The sequence below is a fragment of the Agelaius phoeniceus genome, chromosome 7, assembly GCF_051311805.1.
Source record: "Agelaius phoeniceus isolate bAgePho1 chromosome 7, bAgePho1.hap1, whole genome shotgun sequence".
NCBI lineage: Eukaryota > Metazoa > Chordata > Aves > Passeriformes > Icteridae > Agelaius > Agelaius phoeniceus.
Window position 1 is genome coordinate 36,669,059 of NC_135271.1, and position 17,019 is coordinate 36,686,077.

The 17,019-nt window shown below is 36.7% G+C and overlaps 1 protein-coding gene across 2 annotated transcripts in view; it reads left to right on the forward strand.

Annotated features, from left to right (window-relative positions):
* Positions 1-17,019, forward strand: part of MAP3K2 (mitogen-activated protein kinase kinase kinase 2) — a 49,015-nt gene that overhangs the window by 24,900 nt on the left and 7,096 nt on the right. The window contains exons 8-16 of one of the 2 annotated variants that reach the window (XM_054636503.2): positions 891-1,021; positions 3,075-3,154; positions 5,098-5,165; positions 8,145-8,240; positions 10,782-10,988; positions 11,715-11,863; positions 12,894-13,025; positions 14,195-14,324; positions 15,407-15,584. In XM_054636503.2, the coding sequence (XP_054492478.1) occupies positions 891-1,021; positions 3,075-3,154; positions 5,098-5,165; positions 8,145-8,240; positions 10,782-10,988; positions 11,715-11,863; positions 12,894-13,025; positions 14,195-14,324; positions 15,407-15,584 (1,171 nt within the window). The remainder of the gene's footprint in view (positions 1-890; positions 1,022-3,074; positions 3,155-5,097; positions 5,166-8,144; positions 8,241-10,781; positions 10,989-11,714; positions 11,864-12,893; positions 13,026-14,194; positions 14,325-15,406; positions 15,585-17,019) is intronic. The other variant, XM_077181596.1, reaches the window with a different exon arrangement.

Genomic DNA, 17,019 nt, shown 5'->3' on the forward strand with positions numbered 1-17,019 from the left:
GTAAGCTGCACATTTCAATAGCTTTAATTGTAAAAATGTCTTTTGTCTTTTCATGAAAATTTTGCTCTCAACACAGACTGTCTCTTCTACTCATCAATGACTACTATAAAATTTGCATTTGGGGGAGTGGATTTTGAATATTAAGACAAAAGGGTTTTAAATATATATAATACAGAAAATTATCAAAAAACCCCACAAGTAAATAAGTGTATGTAGAGCTATTTCAGGGTAACTTAAAAAGCTGGTGTTTCCGATACAGGAATGAGCTACTGAAAAATCTGTTTATATGACAATAAAACAGATTAGGACCCCCATATTTTTTTTACTGTGTGAAATTTTGTTTAACATACTGATTTTGAGATTGATGTACCCTCTTGACTTATTCATGTTTTAAAGTTGGGTGATACTAACTTCCGAATTTAATTATGAAACTGGAGAGCTTAATTAATAATTTTCCTGACAATTTAATTATATTATTATGCATTTGTTATGAATATATGTATTTATGTTCTTACAGACTTAATATTCAGCAGAGAAAAACTGAAATTCTCAAGAGTTGGAAAGGATTAGTTGGCATGGGTAGATGGGTTTGGATTTTGGTTTCGGTCAAAACAAGGAATTTACTCAGCTAGATGTGTGGGCAAATTACGTTTCTGTTCCTGTATAATGAAAATTCTCTTTAATGTCATTGAGGCAACTCTGCCCCAAATTTTTCGTAATTTCTGGATTGTAGATTTTAAATGCTGTACTTAAGTCTTGTGTTGCATAAGCATTTGAGAGATTCCTAAAGCAAGAAGTGACCCAGGCAGGCTCAGTGCCTGTGAAGCATTTCAGTAAAGCCTTGACTTCTGGGTTAGTGGAGACTCTGACTGGCTCTTTTCTTTCAAAAGGTTCTAATACTCGTGACAGGAGTTCACCTCCCCCAGGATACATTCCAGATGAGCTGCATCAGGTGGCTCGAAATGGATCCTTCACCAGTATCAACAGTGAGGGTGAATTCATTCCAGAAAGTATGGATCAGGTATGTCTGTGAATATTGAAATTAAAATTTTTTGCTAAGTTTATTTATGTAATACTGCTGTTCAAGAAGGATATGGAATTATTAGAAGGAACAGCAAAAAAATTGATGATAACTCTGTAAAACTTGATTGGTTTCAACCTTGACATAAGGTTGAAATAATTGTGCTGTTTAGTCCTCCAGAACCTGCTTATTTTTTTTACTCTGTCTCTTCAATTTTTAAAATATGCTGTTACAAGGAGAAAGCTAATATTCTTAATTGCCATGATTGTTGAGTGAGATAGTGATAGATACAAGTAACGGCAGAGATGCCAGCGGAAAACATTAGAAAACACAAGCCCCTTTATTTTACTGAGAATGATACGTAAGCAGGACCAGCTTTACAACTTTTCCAGGTAATTAAAAGGAGATTTTTAGAAAGAGTTTGGATCTCTCAGAATTATTTGGACTCAGTTGATACTTAAGAGTTGGACTCAATGATCCTTGTGGGTTCTTTCCAACTCAGAATATTCTGTGATTCTGTGTGGTAGGTACTGTGTTGGGGTAGAGGCAAGGGGTTGGCTGTAGGCCTGGCATAAATAAGCTCTGAAAGATTTCCCAAATTCACTTTTTTAGTGTGTAAAGATCACAAATGTATGTTGTTTTTTTTCTTCTTACTCACCTGCATTAATGTCTGGTGTCTGCACAGTTAGCAAAATAAAAATCCTGCTCTCTGAATCTAAAAAATTGCCCTTCAAAACAGCAGGAAAAGGAGCGTGAATGTAACTGCTCACAGAATTGGCAATGGAGAAAGAGATATTTCAAGGAGGAAAGAAAAATAATGCTGCATACACAAATCAGTTGTTCAAGTTGTTGTTGACATTGGCAGTGTATTTACAAAAGGCAAGAGGCAACAATTTTTATGAGCTGACTAAATGAGAGACAGATGATAAAATAAAGGCAAGGGGATAGTGCAATTTATTGCACAATTTTAATGACCGAGCTGAGAATAGGGACAGAATCTCCTACTTTCCAGACCAGGGCTATTCATTATCATAGCCATGTCGTCAGATCCAGCCCAAGTCTGGGTTCATTCCAGGAAAATAGTTACTTTTGGTGTGGGTAAAGTAATTTCTGGTCACTGACTGGTCAGACAGACAGATGGTCCCTGAAGCCTGGGATGTCCATTCACTCCTAAGTATTCCAGAAATATATAACCTGTCATATATGCATTGCTGTGTGAGCTGTCAGCAGGTTTAAATTAATGAATTTTATTTTCATAAGAAGCCAGGTTAGTTCAACCTAAGCAGCCTTAAGGGCCAGTTTGGTGTGGTGGGCTCACAAATTCTGTTTGCTCCCCCCACCTACATTGCCACATCACCTTGGCAAGTGTTGGCCATGCTGCCTTTATCTGTCACAGCCTGCCCAACAAAGACAAGAAGGGAATTAGGGAATGGAGGGTTTTGCTCTGCTCTGCTGTTGACCTGCCTGAGCACAGCTATTGGCACTCTGACAGCAGACCTCACACTTTCTGTAAGAGATGAGGGGTTGGATAAAACCCATGGGCTGCCAGTTGGGCCATAATGCATTGGCTTAGAGAAGTATTCAGTATTGTTCAGCATGAGACAAGAGGAATAAAAATGCTGAACCTGTGGTAAGTGTTGTCCTTCGCAATACAGAGTTCATTTAAGAGTTTGCACTCTGCAAATTCACTTTCAGGACACTGTTTCTTTAATAAATCCTTGATTAGTGTACGGCAAAGTAGGTACCTAGGACCTTTAAGATGCAGCACAGACCATAAAAATTGGAGGGGTAAGTGCTTAATTTACAGCAAAAGACTGTTGTCTAATTCATGGAAAATAATAGATGTTATACAATATATCAAAACAAACTTCATTTTAGGAAGGAGCTCATTTTAAGTCAAGAGATGAGCTTTCCATTCTGTTTTTACCAGTTCATATGTGATTTGGATTTGTTTCTTATTAGCTGTTTTATAGCAAAGCCCTTAACTATTTAGAAAAAAAATGTGGAAAAAAACCTTGAACCTGTTGATCTTCCTCTGTTTATTGTTTATTAGATGCTGGATCCATTGTCTTTGAGCAGTCCTGAAAACTCTGGCTCGGGAAGCTGTCCCTCGCTTGACAGCCCGTTAGATGGGTAAAAATTATTTACATTCATTATTTAATTATTTATCTTTATTAGATTGCATAATGTCTCAGTTGTAAAATACAACTCCGTTCAGGTTGTATTTTAAGCTGTATTTTAAGAATTTCCCAAGGTCACACTTTCAAGTGACAGTACTTCTTCCAGAAATTCCCTTGTAAGTTATAGAATGTTTATAAAAGCTTATTGAAACTTAATTGCTTACTAATACATGGAAAATACTGTGGTGCTTTTTTCTTTTTTTCAACAATTTGTATTTAAACCACAAAAATTTAGATTTGAGGTCCTACAAAAATGTACTGAAGATTTTTACTAAATGTTGCTAGGTCTTTCTCATGGGTGGTGTATATATCCTGGCAGTGAGCCACTGCATTGAATTTACAGTTCTTAAGCGCTGCCATATGAAGTAGGCTTTTCTTTGCTAAAGCGGGGGTACCCAATTCAAGAAGATGGTAGAATCATTTGCTGGCTGCAACAGACAGTCCCTTCCTTTCCTTTGCAATTACTGTCTGTTCCTCTCCCCTTGTTCCTCCTGCAAACTTTCAACTGATTTTTCTTTGTTAAAGCCCACCAGTCAGCTAGAGGCAGTGTGTGCTGTGGGGAGTCTTTTTGGATTGACCTCTGAGAAGATCCCTGCGTTTTGAGGGGTCACTGTCCACCAGCCAAATCAAGTAAAACATATTCCTGTTTGGTTTATGGTGGTCAGGCAAATAACCTTGGATTTAATGTGCAGATTTGCTCTTTGTTTATTTCAAACTGCAAAACTAATAAAACTGCTAATAAAATATTTTATTTGACTGGTAGAAAGGTGAAGAGTTGGAGGTCACTGCCTCTGGCAATTAATCAGAGCTGTATTATTCAGTAGTACTATTTCAGTAGTATATTTGAGAATATGTGGTTTGAGGACACAAGTAGATTTGGTCTAACAAATACAATTTTGAGTCTAATAAGTCTGCATTTCACAAGGAAGAAGACAGTAGACATGAAAGGTATTTTGTGGTTTTAGTGTGGTAGATTAGACGTACACAGTATTTAATGTAGTTCCATAGAAAAGAAATTCTATCTAATTGCCAAATTTAAGGGTTTTGTGGGGTAGGCGTGAGTGAAAGAAGGGGAAAACAAAGCAAACTTAATGCAACTCATATTTCTTCTTCAAAACTCTTTTTGGTTGTTTTTATTTACTTAATTTGACACCTCTACTTAGTTTGTTTTCCTTTTTTTTTTTTTTTTTTCATTTAAATATTTCCTACAAAGATGTAGGTTTTGTGTCTCCATTTAGCTTCTGTTACCCATTAGAGAAATTCTTACCAGAAAAAGGAGGACACTGTTTTGGTATGTTTATGGAAATAAACTGTTATCGATTGCTCTGACTGGCAATCCCATCCATTCCTTTTTGTGGCTGGGAGTTACATACCAACTGTAGGTAAGAAACAATGTGATCATGTAAGAACCAAAAAATTCTTCATCATTCTATAACTCAATAAAATCACTCTCTTAATCCTATGACTTTCATGGAGAGAAGAGGAAATGTTTTTTCTCATTAAAAGGTTCTACATTTCTTTGGTTAAATTTCCTCAAGAGTTTTTGTAGTCTGTATAACCCATTTTGCCAGTCTGTAAACCTTTGTGTTTAGCCATAAAGGTGTTAAACATAACAGTGCTCCTTTGTGGCTGTACTTGTGATAATTCATGTTTTTACTAATATCATTGCTCATTAACAGAGTCTGTTGCTTTCTTACCTACATTAAGCTCAATGAGCAAGCTTCTCCATTGTTGCTGATCCTTAATTGTTACAGTTGCCTACTAGAATTGAGTTTCAGAATTGAGTTCCATTCTGCAGCAATCTGTATAGCAGTGGCTTTTCATCAGTAAGAGGACAGTAAGCTTAAGTCTGGATTAACAGCAGTTTTTAGATTCTGTGTATTTTTACACTTCCAGGGACAACTATCCCAAGTCTCGGATGCCAAGAGCACAGAGCTATCCAGATAATCATCAGGAATTCTCAGGTAGGCAAAAATCACTGGAGACACACTAGCTTTCCAGAACTGCTCCTCTTGCAAATAATAGGACTTAGAAGGGATGTTCACTCTGGAGAAGTGTTGTATTACACAAACAATATGATAGAAGAAAGCAAAGCAACACCAAATGCACACATTGAAAGATACCATGGAAATACAAGAAATTTCATGTTTCTTCTAGATTATTGTGTGTGACATCACTCCTAGTGGGTGTAATATAGCTATCTGCTTCTGTAAGAAGAGCAAATGTGCAGTGCATAGGGGCATGCACACTTAGTTAAATTGGACTGTATTATCTGTCTCTAAGTTGCTGTATAACTGTAGTCAATTTATTTGGAGGTAGTGTGGTTTAACCCCACTTGGCAGCTAAGCCTCACACAGCTGCTTGCTCACTTCCCCATGTGAGACCAGGGAGAGAGCCCTGAAAAGTAAGAAAAGTTTAATAGTACTGCAAAAGCTGCACACACAAGCAAAACAGAACAATGAATTCATTCACCAGTTCCCATCAGCAGGCAGGTGTTCAGCCATTTCCAGGAAAGCAGGGCTTCATCACTCCTAGTGGTTACCTGGGAAGACAAACGCTGTCACTATGAATGTCCTTCCTTCCTTCCTTCCTCCATCTTTCTCCCAGCCTTTGTTGCAGTGCAAAACCTCAGATAATATGGGATATCCCTTGAGTTAGCTGGGGCCAGCTGTCCCAGGTGTGTTCCTTTCCAACTTCTTCTGTCTCCCAGCCTGCTCTACCAGCTGGCAGGGCAGCATGTGAAGCAAAAAAGCTCCTTGATTCTGTGTAAATGTGCTTCAGCAATAACTAAAATATGTTATCAATAGTGATTTGGCCACAGATCCAAAATGTAGCACCGTAAGTGCCACTATAAAGAAAATTAACTCTATCCCAGCCAAAACAAGTACATGGAGCTTGTGTTTTCTTCTCTGTGAAATAAGTATCACTTTGAAGTGCTCATGATTTCTGTATTTGAAAGCGCTGCAAAGTGAAAGGATGGAGAGCTGTGTGCTGTGCCTATAAGTTAATCATCACCACTTGTGTTTTTTTCATACAGTACTCTGGCTCTAATCTAAGTAGTTGTGCAGGGCTCAGGATGCAAAGTGCAGTGGGTAACCTTGAAAGTGTTCTAAAGTGTCTTCTCACAGTCATGTCTCACTACAAAACTTAGCTGTTAAACAATAATTAGTTTCCAGTAAATCAAAAGGGTTTTGTATTCCTTCAGTCTATTACATATTTTAAGGCTTCTTTTTATTTTGATTTTGAAGCTTTATCCAGATAAATCTGTGATGGTGAGTTTTTTTCTTTTTAGAATTCTAGTGTGCTTAACAGATTGCACCACTTTTGAATAAAAATAAAACTAAAACTGTGTGTAAGTAGCATTTAGGTAACAGAGATAAGTACCAAAAGAGTCTGAAATGTCAGAAATTACTTTGCCTTTTGTATAATCCTAATCCTAATCTAGTTCATTTGTGTTCATTGTGGTTACTTTTCTAGTTAGATTATCTTGCAATATTTTTATTGGGATTTGTTGTGTTCTTTCCCCATTCCATGTTCTAGTATGTTAACAGTGGGATAGACAGCAATCATTAATTCCATATTCAATATTTATTCTCATGATTTGAAGTGTAACAGAAGCAGAAAAAAATGTCAATCTGGCATAGTCTTTACTCCTGCCACCACCAGTACTGGGCTTCTACAGAGGGGTGTGTAATATTCGTCTCTCAGAATATATTCCTAGTGATGTCTTGCTCAAGGGTTCTGTAAATGCAAGATGTTCTGTGATTTGATGGATTTTTTTCCTTCTACAAATTTTTCTTGTCCCTATTTCAAATTCTATAAACTTTCTCAGCATCAGCTGTAGGTTGCAACAGAAAGTTGTGCAATTTATTATGTTTTATGAAGAAGTATGTGCTTTGTAACTTTTTTTAAGGCTTGGGTTTTTTCATTTTGGTTTTTTTTTCTGTTACTGTTTTTCCAGTGGATTTTTTTTTGTTTGGTTTGGTTTTTTTATGGATCTTTTTGCTCCCTTCGAGCTGTTGCTTTTCTAGAATTTAGAGGCCTACATTCCTTATGGAGGAGCAATTCGTATCTTTGATCATCTCTGTACTTCTGAATATTTACCCGTTTATTGAAATCTTTGAAATTGAGTAGACCAAAACTTTGTTCAGTGTATCTTACAGCATTTAATTTTCTTCTCAGCTAATAAAAAGAGTTCAGCTGCTGCTTTTTTGGAAGTCTCTATCACAAACCTTTACAGAAGCCTACACTGAATTTCATCTGCAACTTTATTATCCAGTCACATAGCCTCTTAAGGGCCTTCTCTAATTATTCTCTTGGTTTTATTTCTCAAAGTGATTTTGTCACCTCCCTGTTCCTTGTTCTGTGCAGAGAATTCATGGATAATTAAACTGCATGAGTTTTAGCCCAGATTCCTGTGGACTGTAGACTGTTTCCTCCCTTCTGATGTACTTACCATGTAACCAATTATTTATGCATTGAGGGACTTTTTCCCTTACCTTATACTTTTCCCCTTCAATAACTTTTAAAAGAGGATCTTAGGGTCTTTTGAATGTGTTTTCGTAATTCAAGCTGTGTTGACTCATTCACCAATTTTTCATATTTATACAACTTTAAATTCTATTCTTTGGAATAGTTTCTCCTCTATAAAGTATTTTTAAAACTGGAGTAATCAGGCATACTGCAGTCCTCCAACATTCTTTTAAGCAAGAGGTTACAAACCACTTGAGCTGTTGAATTCTTGATCCTTTGGGACTTTTGACTGAAGTCCTTTTAGTACTTGTGAGTTGTGTAATTTTGTTCCATGAATCTTTTTCCTCTGATGCTTCTGCCCTTCATATCCTCTGATACTCTCACCCATTTTAAGTTTGTATTATCAAAGTGATTAATTTAACATGCTTTGTCACATTTTAAATTTTGAAATGAATCATTTTATTTTCTAGTAGAGTATGATATCCCAATATTTGAGAAATTTGGAAAGGGGGGTACTTATCCCAGAAGATACCATATTTCATATCATCAACAAGACTACAATGATGGTAAGCACTGCAACAGTTTTATTAATCTGTGTTTCTCATTGGAAAATGTGATAAAATTTTAAGATCTTAATGAAATTAAATGACAACAGTGATGAAATTGAAAGCTTAAATTTCTTCCCCAAACTCACTTGCTAAGCTTCTAATGATTGATAGAACCTCTGAGCAGTTTTATCTCTGGTAAAGTTACGGATTATGGAATTCCTGAGTCATATGCACAACTGTGGAAATGTTTGCTATCTTTGGCCACACACAAGTCATACAGTATAAGTTTTTGACCTTTGTGACCCTTTTCTAGTTAAAGTAGGTATGTCTGTTTATAATGTCTGGTTTTGCTTTAAGAAATCCCAAGTCCAGTGGAGTTCCTGTTAACATTTTCTTAGATTAAAAGAGTAAATAAAATTTAAGAGCAGTGATGTAAACTGAGAATTAGTTGGTGAAATAAATTGTTGGAATGCAAGGCAGCACCTGCTGATGTGTCCATAAAACTGGTTTGGACAGTAATACCATTGATATAAATTTAACATGTGTTAAATTTCTAAAGGAAGTAGAGAGGAGCAGCTGAAGGATTTTCATACTTCAGGGTGTGTCAAGCACTAGTTGAGAAAAGTTACAAAGAAATGTGTCCCAAGACCAGATGGCTTCACTTGCAGTGTGGAATGTGCAGAGCAATAAATGGAATTATGTTACAGGAATCACAGAAATATCAAACTTAGGCACTGCAATGTCCAGTTCCTTGCTCTAGAGCAAGATTTAAGGAGGCAATGATCTGTCACACTGACTTTCAAGTAAACTCTAAATTGACTTTAACAGAAGACATACATTTCCTTTATGTTATCATCTTCCAAGATAGCTTATCTTATAACTTAACTTTCTCTGTCTCCCAAGACATTTTTCCTGCAAATGGAAATAGAACTAGTTAGTCTATTTTAGCACAGTGAAGAATTGGTCATTGCCCTTCTATATCCCTGCATCACACACACACACACACACCTGGTTTCTCGCCTTTGTTTTCTTCTTCTGCCCGAGCTGAGGTTTTTCTCATGGCCACTTTACATATAACACAGGATATAAGCAGAATTTGGTACCTAGCAGTCACATTAATATATTGCAGAATGACCCTACTTTCTGGTCACCACTCTGACTGCTCTTCAGTCTTTGGTTACATTTTCCTATATCATTTTCTTCATGATGTCCAATTGCTTTACATTTTGTAGTTTCTGCATTAGATTTCTCTTTAAGTATGTATATTGTACTTCCTTACTGAATTTCATCTTGATTTTTGAATCATCTCTAACATCTAATTTCACTGTAAATTTTTATTTTTATCTCTAAATGGACTTTCAGCCACACTTAACATGATGTCATCTGCAATATTTCAGTGTGTTAAGTTCCATCATATGTACATGAGGGATTAAAATAGTGCATGGAAATGAAGATAATTTAAGTGGACATCCCCAGCAGTTTATCTTCCCCTTTGATGAGAAATCACTGATAACTGCTCTGAATCTGTCTTGAGTATAATCTGCATAGTAAGATGGTCTGCAACACTTCACCAGTTAGCTTGTGGGAATGTCCCATTGAAATGGGAAAATAGGATTAGCTACATGAGACAAACCAATTATGACTGGTTTATCACATTTTTATCTTTTCAATGGTGAATAAAACTGCTTAATAACTTGTTTGCATATTTTTCTTGGAATTTAAATTGTCCAGACTAGTATATAAGGCTGAGTCTACTATTTCAGAGATATTTTATCTGCTTTCTTTAGTCCTCTGGGAGCTCCTCCTCTAACGTAGTACCTAATGAATCAGAGACTCATTCAGTTATTGCTGAGTTCTCTAGGATGAAACTTAATCAAGAGATGCTATTCTAAAAATAGTTGTGTTATCTAAATAGATTAGCATAAATTGTATTAGTCATCTGGTTGTAATTAACATGTTGAAGATCAGTGCTCTGGTTTTCATTCTGATACCATAGCTATCTCCAAATTTTGCATTGCTTGTGTTTTGATTTTTAAAATACTTTTGTGGTCTTCCTGTTTGATTCCAGGTGTCAGTCTTTCTCTGAATTAAATTCTTTCTAGTTTACAGAAGGAAGAGGCTGGCTTGGGCACTACAGCATTGTAAACGTGTATTTTATTCTCCTAAATATCAGAATATTGGTATTTGCACATTTAATAGAGCAATAAAAGTGGAGGCGTGGCGTTTTCATTCCTCCTCTTATAGGTCTCCAGATCTTTCAAGCATGTTGATTATATTTTGAAAAAAATTCCAGGATTTGGTCCCAATTTTCATCTCTTAAACACAAGATTTTGATTCTGTCTAGTCCTTAGATACATCTGTGATGAATGTTTGTTTTCTTCTAGGTGGAAACTTCATGATGATTGTAGTCCAGTAAACTTCATGATGATTGTGTCCTGTCCTCTACTGTGACAGATTTGAATGAGATGATGTAGAACTCATAAAAGTATTTGCATGCACACATTTCTTTGCAGTATCTTTTTGTACTGTAACTTTTGTGTTCTCTGTTTACCATTGAAGGTCGTAAAACTTTTCCAAGAGCCAGAAGGACTCAGGGCAACAGCTTCCGATCCCCGGTCAGTTTCAGTCCCACTGATCACTCACTGAGCACCAGCAGTGGGAGCAGCGTCTTCACCCCAGAGTACGAAGATAACCGCATGAGGAGGAGGGGCAGTGACATCGACAATCCTACGTTGTCAGTCATGGACATAAGCCCACCCAGCCGCTGTAAGTTCTGCCATTGGTGAACCCCACTGTAAAGCTCTTACTTTTCAAATATATCATGTCAAAACCTAGCATGCCATCCAAACATGCTATTACATAATATGTTTTTATCTCTCTAATAGGCGAAGGTCAAGAGTATGCTCATCAGTATTTTCATTGCTTATCTTACCAACCTCCATGTAGACTTTCAATTGGAATTTACATCTGTGATAACAAAACATTGTGAAAGTGATTTCTTAGACTCTTTGGGACCTGAGAAGGATTTTGTAGGTTGCAGTTACTATTTACTTTTGCAGATCTTGGTCATGTTTTCAGTTAAACTGTAAATTTTTAGTGGTACTGCTTCATACTTGTGGTAGAATTTCAGGAGCAAATATACTTTGTGATGATTTCAGTAGCTCATACCTTGTAATTATGCCTCTCTTTTTTTAAAAAGAAAGCTGTTTCTTTAACAATCTTTTTCTGTTTTTCAAATTAGCTATTGCTAGTTGTTTTAAGTATGTCTAGTTCTACCACATCTTATTTTGTGAATAAGTTTAGTTAGCTCATGTTTTCCATTTTACAGGGAGTTTTATTGATCTTGGTAATTTAGATGGTGAAGTTTAGGACGCACAGTCTCTGTTGTTGAAAGAGTAGTCTTTTAAAAAATTATTTTCTGTGTATTCCAGTTTTTCTCGATCAGCTGAATAACAAGCTCATTTGAAAACCAAAACATACTTATATTTTCAGCACCACGAGCTCCAACTAACTGGAGACTTGGTAAACTGCTGGGTCAAGGTGCCTTTGGCAGAGTGTATCTGTGTTATGATGCTGACACTGGAAGAGAACTGGCTGTTAAACAAGTTCAGTTTGATCCCGATAGCCCGGAAACCAGCAAGGTAAGTGATCCCAAAGAGAGACCTTGGAAAAGGCTCCTGCTGAGGTGGTGTGTTCTAGACCAGGCTCACATTCTTTTCTTTCAACAGGATGAACATGTTTTAAACCATGTTGTGTTAGGAAACCATGTCCTTGTTAGGAGTTCTGTTTGTTTGTACCATAGATAATTAGTCTGCTTACCTGATTTTAATATTACATCACATTTTAATTTTCAGACAGATCCTTATGCTGTGAAGATGCATAATTTGATTTGGTGCTGCCTCAGTCTCTAAAATCAAAAAATTATTATGAAGCATGCTCTGAAATAGATAATTAGTTATACTAACAGGAATTGGAAGAAGTTACATTTATAAGCAGAAGAAGCTGTACTAATATAAGTGTTCCTGAAAACAAATTGCCAAAAAGAAATTTAGTTTGGTATGAAGACAGTTTGAGATTCTTACTACTTCCTGTTTGCAAAATTTATAGTGTTTTGGATGGCTGCAGAGAAAGCACCAGCTGTTAGTGTTTTCCTTTGCTGCATTTCATTATTACAATATCAAGTGCTACTCAAAGGCATTTTTAAAGTATAGTCTATTATCCTGGAAAAGTTAAGGATTAATGCTATGTATTCCACCACAAAGATTAAAATGTGGGGTGGTTTTCTGTGTTTTGTTAGTTGTTTTTTTACCCAAGTGGAGGCGTATGACGTGTTGCATAATGATCACTGACCTCATGAACATATTGATATCTGCTGTGCTCTGAAACAAGCATAACTTTAAGAAAAGAGAAACAATGAAAAACTAGCTAAACCATCCCAAAGACAATGTATAGAAAATATATAAGTTTGCTTGGTTTTAATTACCTCAGTTTAACATTGATATTTTGTTGTCATAAAATGCAAAAACTTTACATTAGCTGTAGGAGTATTTTGCTACTTAGTTTGCATTACACTTTAATATGTACACACTGCTCTGCCTGAAAAAATTCAAATCCAAAATCTTAGTTTTACTACATCAAGCATGGTTAATCTGTCCTGTTTTGTCCTTTCAGGAAGTAAATGCACTTGAGTGTGAGATTCAGTTGCTGAAAAATCTGCTGCATGAAAGAATTGTTCAATATTATGGCTTCTTGAGAGATCCACCTGAAAGGACACTCTCAATATTCATGGAGTACATGCCTGGGGTAAGCAAGAGAGCTCATCCACTTCAGCCATCCATAGTGTGCAGTGTGATGAGCACCCAAGCATTCAGCTTTGCATAAGTGCACACAGATATTTCAAACTGTCCAAATTAAAACCACCAAAGATGGGTACTGACAAGTGCTTGCAACCTCCTGTCTTCTCCATTGGTTGCTTGGGTTCTCAGAATTACGGTGGTTTGTACAAAAGCTCTTTGTGTTTGGTTTTTGCATAAGTGGTGCCTGGCAATGTCTTTGGAAAGGCAATATTATCATTAGTAATCTCTTAAATCTCCCTGAATTTTATTGTTTTGTTTTGCCACACTTCAAGTATTTCTGGAAAACAAAGAGTAGCTGAGATGGGGGTGAGAATAAGTGCATACAGAAAATAATCTTGGTGCTTGCTTCTTGTCTGGCACCTAGTACATGCTGAACTGCTGTTCTTCTTCTTTGTTAGGAAATACTATAAGGTCAGAAAACTGTAGATTTTCATTTTCTCACCGAAGTGGGGTCAGCAGAGCTAAACAAAATGTGCTCCTATAAAAACAGAGGCTCTGTATTTCTGGAGTATCTCTGTATTTCTGAATAGTTACAGCAGTCTACTTACTATGAGACTCCAGAGGGGAAAAGCAGTGTCTGGGCCTTGGTTTCTAAGTGGTGGTGGGGTTTTTTTTTGCTTCTTCATTTTTTTGAGTTCTGGGTCTTGTTTTGTGGCATGTCTTGAATTCTTCTGACATTTGGAGAAGTGACAGAAGTAATCTTAGCAGTTTGTAACTCCATGTGACAAAGAGAGGTTATACAAAAATAGTTGCAAAACTATTTTTGAAGAAGTTTTGATTTAATCTTATTTTAAGCTAAGATTTGCTTACCTGTTATTTTTTACCACCCTATAGGACATGGTGTTTTTTTTCTTGACAATGTTTTTTTCTGAGTATAAGCTAACCCAAAGGGCATGTGTTATGTTCATCCTGAGTGTCACCCATCAAAAACTTTAGGAAGCTGTTTAGGGGGCTGTTCTCTTTCTGTACATTGTACTGGAACTATTCAGCTGCTTGCAAGTTTTAAGGTTAAATCAAGAAGAATTGTAATTTTAAATGTCTATGTTTCAGGCATAAATGTGATTGAATTTCAGTTGAATTCTAGAAGTGTTAGTGCTTTATGCTTCTGTGCCATAGGGTTCCATCAAAGACCAGTTGAAATCATACGGAGCGCTCACAGAGAACGTGACTCGTAAATACACACGGCAGATTCTGGAAGGAGTTCACTATTTGCACAGTAATATGATTGTCCATCGAGATATTAAAGGTAATGAGAGTTCTGTGCACAGTTCAGTGCTCTGTATTACTGATCCTTGTCCAATCTTATGTGAAGCACTAAAATGCAATTAAGTTTGAAATACCAAAATACTAATACTGACTTAAAATCAGTGTGATTGCTTTCCATCTTTTAGTCTTGTCGCTGTTGTAACCTGGGAGGGAAAAATAAGCAACTTTGGGATGTTCTAGCACAGTTCTGGCAATGTTTCTTTAGTCTTCAACTGTAAAACAAGCAGGATAAATTCCTTTGATTTTATTTTACTATTAATAGCTTTAAATATATTGGAGGATGATGTCATTAGAAATAGACTGTGCAGAGGAAAGTGTCATGACTTAAAAGTTTAAATTTACAGAGGTTTTTTTTCATCAATTATATAGAAATTAACCAGCACTTCACTGGTACAAGAAGTGACCAGCAGAGGTGACTTGCCTGATCAGACTTCTTCCATTTTACTGCTAGGAAACCTGGTGTAACATCTACTTTTTGCAGACAGGTGCAGGTGACTTGCAAGTGTTGCATAAGCAAGGTGTGAGTATGCAGGAAGATGGTGATGTGCCGAATAGGTGTGTTGAACACAATGCTGTTGTATTCCCTAATATTTTTACCATTTTTTCTGTTGTTCTTTGTATCAACAGTGTTTTGTTCCAAAGCAGGTTGAGATATCACAGTCAATTTGTACATCTTGTGCAGATAACTGTTTTGAATGAATCTGTAACACAGTTTGAGGTTTTGCTTTACAATAGTATGGGAGACATTTTCAGCTGTGTGGAAATTGTTTCCCCGTTTCTTTTAATTTCCCATGTGTAGCACATTCCTTATTTTGTCAGGAGGGCTTTACAAAGGGACTGCCCCTTCCTGGAAAAGGCCTGGGATGCAAACCAGTGTGAGCAATTCATTATTTTCTGAACTCCAGAACAGACTAGTAAGAATGAGCAGAGAAAGTAAATTCTCTGGGTTGAAATCCTAGGTTGATGTTGAATTGTACCACTGTATCCAAACTTCTTTTACTGTTTCCCACACCAAAACCCTGAGTCTTTTATGAAGTTAATGCTGTGTTCCCTTCCCTCCAGGAGCAAATATTCTGCGGGACTCGGCAGGCAACGTGAAGCTTGGTGACTTTGGTGCCAGCAAACGGCTGCAGACCATCTGTCTGTCTGGTACGGGAATGAAGTCTGTCACAGGAACTCCCTACTGGATGAGTCCCGAAGTTATTAGTGGAGAAGGGTACGGCAGAAAAGCAGACATCTGGTATGTTGAACCCCTTCTCCACTGAAAAGTGTCATTTCATTTTCAATAGAGAGTAGGTGTTGGTTATCTGAAGCTGCTGCAGTGTTTCATCCTGGGATTTAAGCTGAAGAAGGTGGCAAATGTGAACACTGACAGTCATATTTGGAGAGTCTTAACCCTGAAATTTAATTTTTCACATGGCAATTTCTCAGCCCATCAGTTTAGACATCATAAGACCTTGCATGAAGTTAAGATTACCAAACTGTTTGTTAGTTCTGGAGAGGTACTGACTGAAAGCAATATGTGAAGCTTTGAAACATCAGTTCAGTCAATGTGTTGTAATGAAACTTCAACACCAAAATACCTTTGATGCAAGGCAGAAAATAAAATGCTACTCCTCTAAAAATTGAACACTTAAGAGTGAATTTGCCAGATTTTAAAGGGAGTATAAAAAAAATTTGGTTTTTGTTATTAAATATGTAAGAACTAAGAGGGAAAGGTAATTTGCAAAAGTGAAGGTTAGTGAAACATTGTATATGCACAGTCTAACATGGCTCCAGCCCAGTGGACAGATGACTTTGGCAATGAGACCCCTTGCACTGCAGGTGATCTGTGAATACACAGCAATGGGCTGGCAGCAGCAGACAGGCTGGAAAAGTAACGCTGTGTGTTTAAAAAGGAACTACGTTGTATCCAAGCAATGGCAATACTTTTAACCTCTGGGAAATGAATTTAGGCTACTTCAGATTATTTAGTGATTACTCTATAAGCGAAAAATAGGGCAACCTTATAATATCAAGCAGTTCACTTGTTCAAATTTCAAATATTGGTACGAAGGTTATTGTGTATTTTTTGGTGAAAACTTAAGAAAAAATACCAAAGTTAGACAGTTGTCAGTCAGTTAATCCTTATTGTGCAATGTACCTCTGTTTAAGCACAAAACTTCTTGCAAGCATCTTGAAAAACATTCAAACTTTCGAAGAATTGGAAAATTATTCCAGCCTATCCATTTTGCAGTATTGTTCACTTGTTATTGGAAGATGTTGATCTTAAAGGATTTCTGGAACAAAGTTTCTCTGGCCATATATATGCCCTTTTACCTTCCTAAATTCTTTAAACATTGTTCCTGAACAAAGATTGTTTAGGAACTTAAAATTTGGTTTGTCCATCTAAGTATATTTTTAGTATCTTTAACTAAAAGAGAAGATACCTTGAAAGTAGGGCTTTTGTTCTTCAGCTGCCATATTATGTTTCACACGATTCACTGGTGATAACTTGTGTATTTCTAATGAGCTGGCACCACACATGGCACGCATGGAGCTTTCCTGATGCTTTGCATTTCTGTTCAGCCTCAAGGAGCAGGAAAGCTTCCAAGTGCAATGCTGAGTGCATGGCCTGCTGAGCACTGGGTGCTGGCAGTGCCCTATGACAGTTATATTGCCTGGATAAATATGTA